This window comes from Dicentrarchus labrax, unplaced genomic scaffold (genome assembly GCF_905237075.1).
Source record: "Dicentrarchus labrax unplaced genomic scaffold, dlabrax2021, whole genome shotgun sequence".
Taxonomy (NCBI): domain Eukaryota; kingdom Metazoa; phylum Chordata; class Actinopteri; family Moronidae; genus Dicentrarchus; species Dicentrarchus labrax.
This window is the reverse complement of record NW_026136720.1, coordinates 13,895,547-13,904,201: the sequence shown is the minus strand read 5'-3', so window position 1 is coordinate 13,904,201 and position 8,655 is coordinate 13,895,547. Positions and strand designations below refer to the sequence as shown.

At 43.3% G+C, this 8,655-nt stretch overlaps 1 protein-coding gene and 1 long non-coding RNA gene across 4 annotated transcripts in view; one reads left to right on the top strand and one right to left on the bottom strand.

The window, feature by feature from the left end:
- Positions 1 to 652: 652 nt before the first annotated feature.
- Positions 653 to 8,655, top strand: part of LOC127353021 (uncharacterized) — a 40,143-nt gene continuing 32,140 nt past the window's right edge. Inside the window, exon 1 of the long non-coding RNA XR_007881221.1 lies at positions 653 to 1,018. This is a non-coding gene — a long non-coding RNA (uncharacterized LOC127353021). The remainder of the gene's footprint in view (positions 1,019 to 8,655) is intronic.
- The window catches only part of otud7a (OTU deubiquitinase 7A), a 37,000-nt gene continuing 33,320 nt past the window's right edge, over positions 4,976 to 8,655 (bottom strand). For all 3 annotated transcript variants that reach the window (XM_051381928.1, XM_051381927.1, XM_051381929.1), the window contains 2 exons: positions 8,548 to 8,632; positions 4,976 to 8,173 (listed from right to left, as the gene is read on the bottom strand). In XM_051381928.1, the coding sequence (XP_051237888.1) occupies positions 6,599 to 8,173; positions 8,548 to 8,632 (1,660 nt within the window). In that variant the 3' untranslated portion in view covers positions 4,976 to 6,598. The remainder of the gene's footprint in view (positions 8,174 to 8,547; positions 8,633 to 8,655) is intronic.

Below are 8,655 nucleotides of genomic sequence, written 5' to 3'. Positions count from 1 at the left end.
TATATACCCAGTGCACTTGCAACCTCAAAAGAATGGATGATTCACTACAAACTGCAGCCTCTGTCAGAGTTTCTCCCTCCATCTGCATTTGCTCCTCTGCAAAATCACTGCCGACATGCTTTTATTCCTCTCTTAAGCCGAGTGCGCCCACCAACACCAGCAGAGATCACAGGCGTGGCCTTTCCTGCTCACAATGAATCATGCGATGTGGAGTGAGACAGGAAGGAAGAGAAAGAACGAAGGCATTAAAATTCTTGATGAGGAGCCTGGTGTTCTCCTTGCTCAATCTGTACACCTCCTGTCTCCGGGCAGGTTGGAGCTACCAGCACACCACGCTACACAAACAGACAAGCTGCCACCCCTGGCACCGCCACACAACTTGGTGTGCCATCACAGCCGGCATGTTCCCAGAGCTTGTTTTTCATGTTTGTGTGGCAACATGAGGGCCTCCTGCATAGTTCATTTTTATGTGTTTATATTTAACTTTAATTTTTTGATTGTCTTTAGCTTTTCAATGTTGGAAAATTGCGCTGCTAAATATAAAAATCCTGCATCGTTCCTCAGCATGATAGTGGAGCCTCTGCTCATGCAACAGTAGAGCCTCGCTAGAGTCCCCCTGCAGACCGCACACTGAGCTAATTCACACATATCTCGCGGTATTACAAGAAATGAAAAATCTTTTTTAGGGTTTTGCTGGTTGTGTGGGTGAGGCACATATTCTCGCTGGGTTGCATGTCTTTCAGTCACGTGTTTATTCTCAAGATGACACATTTTCCCCTCTGTAGTGAGTTATATTGCTGCAGATGTGGGGCAAGGTACAGTTATATGAGCAGTGAGAGCACATCTCTGCTGATATCACCCTGCAGACAGGATGTGGGGGCGGAGGAGTTGGTTTCACTTTGACTGATTTATCTCCTCAGTCACACCTTTTCTTTGGATTATTAGCTCCTGAGCACCCAATCTCCAGGTGAAGTCCTATACGAAGAATAAACTCAGCTGTTTGGTGAGAAACTCAACTGTGAGTTATTTTGAATGCATTGTCTGAGAGGAAAGTACTTTACAGTATGTGAGAAATGGAAGATGAGGATGAGGCGGTGGGTGGGTGGGCGGTGTTACCCGGCGCTGATTGGTGCACCCAATGTAGACACACTCAAACTCTAGAGCGTGGGAGGCTTTGTGGGCTGGAAAGGGTCTCTGCTCCACTGAGGTGTGTGGGCATCGCTGACTTTAAGACTCAGTGGAATTAATCCATAGAAAAAGAGGGAGAGATGTGGTCAGCAGCAGCAGCGGTCCTAATCACACAGAGGCCTATGTGTGTGTGTATGTCCCTCTTCCTCCATGCCAAGACCCAGAAGGCAGGCTGAAGGGCCATGTGATGCCACCCACTCTCGAGTGCAGTGCATGGCAGGGCTGGCGCTAGATCCTGCAGAGCGGGTGGGATGAGCTCAGACATTGGAGGCTGGCACTGGCTGAGAACAAGGCTTAGCTATGGGAGGTGGGGGGGAGTTTGGCATTACCACTCACTGCAGCAGAGGCATCAAAGCCAGCAACCTGCTTAAAACAGCAATGTAAATACTGTCAGGTAGAGTGGCTTACAATCTAGTTGACGAGAATAGATGATGAGAATAGTACAAAGAGGATCTAAATATTCAATTTATATACCCATGGATATGCGTAATGGTCCCACGTTTTAATTTCACCGTCTTAATGAGACAACTGCTTACCATAAAAATCAATATTTATGAACTATTGTGTTGTGTTAAGGCCTCTAATGGGTTCTAATTATGTGAGGAGGGAGACAGATGCAAATGAAAGGGAAGTAAAAAGCAGTTTAGAATTTCTGTATCCTGTTTTTTTTTTGTATGAATCTTGATTTGAAATGAGTTGAGTGAATTTGACAACATGGAGGCTGTGCTGTTCTGTTTGAGAGGATGAGAGGCCTGCCAAACAACTGCTGTATGCCTGATAGAGCTCTTTGTTGCTTTGAAAAGCAAAGGGAGGTCCCTCATGCAAATTCAAAGGAAATTCTGAGAAAAGGGGATCCAGGAAAGAAGACAATGCATTCTGTCTCATTCAGTGCTTGTTATGGGAGAAGTGGGATACAAGAGCTCGGGATACATTGCTCTGAAGAAAGGGGCCCTCGTGTGCAATTGTGTGACTAACATTAGACATCATGTGGAGATGTAATTCATCTTCAAAACTTAACAAGTCATTCCATATTATTAGCAGCCGCAGTCCACAACCGTGACCTGAAACATGGATCAACAGTTGGAGAAGTGAGTCTAGCCCACACTGCAGCCTAGTCACGAGACTATACGCTCAGTCAGAAGTATGCAATTCATCCCACACATAACAGGCTGCTGCCCACTAAGCAACCTTCTCCTCACTCTCACTCCACCAACTCAGTCAGCTGCTGCTGTATGGACTGTGGATTCTGGAAAAAGCAAGGCTAATTTTACCTCATACTCATAGACTGTTTATTAAAACTTTTTTTTTGAACAGATTGAATCTTTTTAGAGCTCATGAGTTCTTGGGTAATAAAGAGTTCTGACAGACTTTGAATCAGAATTTGATTTGTTACCCTGTTTATACTTTAAAGTGACAGGCCATTGTTTCTCTCTTCACTTTGTAAAATCTGTGACTGCTGTTATAGTTTCAGAGGACCTTTGAGTCTACGGCTCTGTGAGGCTGCACTTTGACACATTGCTGTTTGAGCTCAATGCTAAACATGCAAAAATATTTCCCCTTTTATCATCTTAGGTTAGTATGTTAGCATGAGCGTTTCTGCTGCTGAGCTGCTGCCAGCCCAGTTTTTCTACATTGAGTTTGCCATTGATAAATACAATACAATAAAAGCCTTGTTAACAAATGAATGTATTCTGTCCACAGAAACTCTAGAGAGGTTTTAATCTGAAAGAGATCTGTGACATATTCTACAGATGAAACTATAGAACTATAGAAATGTGTATTTGTTGCTGATATAATCAATATAACCATAAACAGATCCTCTTCACTGACTGAATTTGTCAAATTTGACATCTTCACCATCAATTAAATGTTGTCTTTATTCTTAAATTTACAGTAAATGGTGAAATCAGTTGAAACAGTGTGTTCAAACAGCTATTAAATGTTGGCAGGTAAGATGCACTTTTGACACAGACTAGCCACTGGTAGAGCGATGCTACAACAATGATTTTTACAAGGAAAGAAAGAACAATGTATTGAATCAAATGATTAACAATTTGCCATAGCCATTTTGCAGTGTTTATATTTCAAAGTTTCTCCTAATTCAACTCTCAAAATTGTGCAATATTTGTGATGGATTATGGGCATATTGCAGTTACTAGTTAAATGGAGAAAGATCAAACAGAGTGTGTTCACAAACATCTGCTGCTTATCTTAGCAGGTGAGAGAACAAAAACAAAATTTGCATGAACCAAATGGTAATTGGACAGCATGTTTTGCGTGTACTTACAAGATGTCAGTTGAGTAGACGGTCCTTCAGTGTGGCTCTGGACACACTGCGTATATACTGCTGTAAGAATGTGGTCACATGCAGCCCAGATTACCTCTGAATGTGGTCTGAACGATCTGATCTCGATGCATCCTCAAAGCGTCTTGGGTGCATTCACATTTGTACTTAGACCCGTAAGGTCAAAGAATTACCACAGTCATAAAGTTTCATCCTCTGGGGACCATGAATGTCAAAAAATACACCCAACAGTTGAGATATTTATGTCTGGACTAAGGTGGAGGACCAATTGACCGACAAACAACCCCAAGCACATACTATATTTTTTAAATCTTGTGTAAAATCAATAATCATGATCAGAATGGAAGCGTTTGAAACCTTTCTTACTCTGTTGTTCTCACAAGCTGCTTTTTTCTGCATGTGAAGATTAAATTTAGCTGTGATTAAATTCATTCTTATACATAAATGATTAAACCTCTCTTTCAGCATCCTGAGTCATTTATATGTAGCGCTCACTAGCATTTGATATGTGACTTACGCAGCATGCAGCAAGCTACACTCCCCAGATTTAACCATTGCAGGGACGGATGACACTTCACATGACAGCACTTCCAGATTTTCTGCTGCTTTCCGAAGGCCTGTTTCACTGCATGGCGTCAATGCTCCTGCCAGTAGGAGTGTCTCTGGAGGAATAAGGCAGAGTTACAGCTCTCGGTCTGGAATGCTGCCCTACTTGGCAGTTCACTCCTAAGAATTTCATGTCTGTAACCTCAGACCGATATGGGAGGAAATTTTCCCCTCATTCTGTTTTGATCCACTAATTCAAAAAGCTGACGCAAGATTCATTACCTTTCCCATTAATGCTGAGTTTTATGAATAACCATGAAAAATGTCTTATTCTATGAAATCAGATGGCCTCTTAAAGGGGCACTGCACGGATTTTACAGATCAGTTTAGTTGTAACTGAGTCATCATCTGAGGATCCGAAGAGAAATTAACCCTGGCCTCAGCTCGGAGACTTGCATTACAGACTTGAGGCGCGGAGTTTGAGAGACCAGGCAGAAATGTTTTATAAAAGAAACTGAGTTGCATTATGGGAATCATAGGATCTTGCCCTTTTGCTTTCTTCTGCATTAATTTTAACACTGCCGCTAAACTCTGCTAATCACCAATTATACTTTCCAGGAAAAAGTGAGAAAGTTCAAATAATAATTTTCAGTGTCTGTTGTGTAAAACACCATAACCATATTTAGTCTTGATTAGTTCTGGTACTCTAATAGTGTAATTTCAACTAGTCATTGTCTGCTTTTAGGTCTCACTAGAAAACATAATAGCAAAAAAGTGTATTGTTGTGTATGTGGATCTAGAGAAACCTAAACAACTTGATCTCCCTGGTTACTTATTAACTCTAAACTGTGAGAATATAGCACTGATCATTAATCTCTAGATTTTTTATGATAACCTTCTTGAAGAAAAACAAAAAAATGACGCAGACACACCATATTTGTAACAATAAACTATTTTTTTTTTCATATTTACATCTGTACCTAATGTGCAAATTAATAATTTAAAGTAGTGTAAAACTCTTAAAGGAATACAAAATCATATCTTACAGTCCTAACATGGTGAGAGTCCATGAACTGGTCACATAGAAACAAAGAGGAGCAACACTGCAGTGTGTACAGGAGAGAGAGACAGAAGCGAACCCAGGGAGCAGTGGACATCCTTGGCCAGGACACACTTAGTTAAGGACAGCATGGTACATTATCCAAGCATCACCAGAACAAACAGCAACACAAACACTGCGTCTTTACAGTAGTCATGTCGAATGAGCAGAAAGCACTTGGAGGCCTGGGGTTTTAGAAACCCACTGATTGGTTAAAGCACTGATGATCACAAAGGCTTGAGGTGCTCTTAGCAGCAGGTGCTTCTTTTAACGGCCTCTAGATATGGAAGAAGAACAGACAATCTCACTGGACCGGTGACACATCTATACTGCAGGTCACCACATAGTGCTAATAGCATGATTGCACATCGTGTTGTGTGTGTAAGGGGAGAACAGACACTTAATCACACTTCAGACAAATACGCATCGGCCTGCTCTCACTACCCACAATTCTTCTCATTTAACACACTGACCAAATAGAGTAGTTAACAGGGGACTCAGAGAAACACACCATAAACACTGCATATTTGAGAAGCAATCAACCTATGCACATTGTTCGGTGTTTGCCACAGAAAACATGTTGAAAATTTGAATCATAATTTTTTTTTTTTTAAAGGAAGCCAGTTTGGCAGTGCTTGTGGTCTTTAGGAGGTCGACTACGGGCAAAAGTGTGAAATGATATCTTACACAATATCTGAGTCCAATTCTGACACAGCAAACCTTTGCACTGTGGTAAGAACAAAAGTACACTTAACAAATGAGATAGTTTACATTTCATCCTAATCCAACATTACAATCTATAATGCTTACACATTTTAATTCCTGTAGTTCAAATTTGTTTACAAAAGCACACCGTGACAATCCTTTACAATTTACAAGACACAGTTAACCTACAGTAACTATATTATTGGTGCATAGACAAAATTGGGAGAGGGTGTAGCAAAAATCACCAATTTATTGCTTTGAAGTCTAATATTAATCTCCCGTTTAATTTCTTTTGATTGCAAAACAACTACAAATTTTCCACAGATTTTTGAAGAACCAAGCAGAGGTATTGCATTCAAACTGATTAAAAGAGCTAAAATGTTCCCTCCTGATGAGATGCAGATCTTTTGTACTTTGAAAAATAAATAACTTTTCCTTACATACAGAAAGTTACATCACAGAGAGATGACTTTTACTCTAAAACAAGTAAAAGACTAAATTCAATGAGACAGAAAACCCCAAAACAAAATAGCACAATTTCTGGCCAAAGCTGCTCACTGTTTCAAGTTCTGCTTCCCTCATAATAAAGTAATAATCTTTACTAACAAGGGAAGGGTGACAGGAATACAAGAGCATTCTTCAACAAAATAGGAAAATGTTTGCCACCATGTTATTCTAAATGCAGAGTGCAGATGGTGTAGTTCCCTCGAGTCTCCTGCGGCCTTGCTGACAAGTGGCTGAAGTGGCTGTGATGGCTATGCAGGCCTCTGCACTTTGCTCTCCCTCTCCCTGCGTTTCAGCTCTTCTCTGTAGCAATAGGAGCAGTAGTTGTCTGTCTCTGGCCTACCGTAGAAGGAGCAGTTCTCCCTCTTGCAGCGGCGCTGCTGAAAGCAGTACAAAGGGCTTCCAGAGCTCCGCCCTTTGGTTTTGTCTTGGTTGAGCCAGGTGTGAGACGAGTTGTCCTCATCAGCAAACTCCAGGCAGTCCTGAATGTCTCCCGCATCAAATCCATTGGTGTAGGTGTGGGACTTGTGTTCACCAGGCATGTTGTAGGACAGTGTCTCTATGGTGTTAACAGTGCGGACCCCTGACAGGCGAGCAGGGCTGTAACTCTGAGATGAGAGTGTGCGGTTCTGCTGGGGGTAGGTGGCGCATGTCTTTAGGGTGCCCACCACGGGCTTATAGGGGTCATCTTGGAAGATGGAGGATTGCATGTTGACATCTTGTAAGTGAATCACGCTGTGCCTCTGGATGGGCGGTGTATGGCTGTAGTGGGCGGACACAGGAACTGGCCCAGGTCTCTTAGCACCAATACTGGGGGAAGAGTAAGGCGCAGGGGCTGGGGCTGGGGCTGGGTGGGAGACGTGGTGGGAGGCTGTTGGCGGGGTGAGAGGAGGGACTGGGACCGAGACAAGAGGTGCTGCAGGAGTGGGACTGTTCCTGCCCTGCATCTTGAGACCCAGTGGAGGCTGTGAGTTGTGGTTGTAGGTGTGGGTGTGGTGGGGCAGGACGGGAGAGCAGCTCTCCAGAGGCGAGCTGTCTGATCTCTCCCTCTGGAAGACACTCTCATGCTCAGGCTTCTTCACGGCCACCTCGTTGTTGGCAGGGGGTTTCTTCTCGGCCTCTTTCCTCTTCTGCTCCTGCTCTTGGCTGAAGCGCTCCTGGGCGTTGGTCAGGTAGTAGCTGATCATCTCCTCGTGGAACTGGTGTCGATGGCTGGTGAGCAAGAGGCCTGCGAAAATGAACTTGCGCTCCCCCTGCATGGCAGCCCGCAGGATGTTGAGGCTGAGTTTGACATCGGTGCTGTATTTCCAGTTTTCCAGGGTCTTGTCCCCTGAGACTCTCCCTGCACTGTCCTGTCTTTCGGTGGGGGAGGAGCTGGAGGGTCTGTCTCTGTCTGTAGGAGAGGGACTAGTGGCCTTCTCAGAAGATGTTGAGCTGGCTGATTGGCCCGACTCCTCCTTGTTTCCCTTGGTTGTTTTAGACTCCTTCTTCTTTGTCTTTTCCCCTCCATTCTCCCCATTACGACCTGAGCCAAAGTTAGATTTGTTCATTTTGCCGTGCACAAGGCCACCCAGACCTCCCATGTTCTTCTTCAACTTGATTCCCAAGGTTTTGCTGAAGCTACCTAGTTTGTTGGCTACAGAATCAGCCCGGCTCTTGTCTTTGTCCTTGCGCTGCTTGTCTTTGTCCTTCTCCTTGCTGGGCTTGCCGTTGTTGACGTTAGAGTTGCTGCCGACAGACTCGCGGTCAGAGTCCATGGACTCAGCTAGAGACTGAACATCCTCACCTGCAGAGGCTGTGGGAGACTCTGGCTGAGCCAAGGGAGCCTGCACAGAGATACACAGAAACACATACATCAATGAAGAAAATACAGAACATAGCACAATGAGTGATGTCTCGGGGGCATGACTTTGAAGGGATAATTCAAAATTCATATCTAGTTTATAAGTGGAGAGCTCTAAAAGATTCACAATGTGTTTCAAACAACTTCACCAAAAAATATTCAAAAATATCTTTCTGGTGATTCATAATCAGTATAAACACACGAATGCGTGAGTTTATTGCACTCTGACAGTAAATAAAACTGATTGATTGAACTGTGGTATGGAATTGTGGTTTGAGTAACATCTGGAATGGAAGAGTCTCTCCACAGCTAAATTAGCCATGACGAACAAGACACATGTGTGTGAGAAGAAGTTACCCTTGTTTCTGATGGGATTCGGATCCATGTTACATTCATGTAGTTGTGCAGCAGGTTGAGTTTAGCCTCCAGAGACAAGATGAGACTGCGGGAGAACATGTACACTCA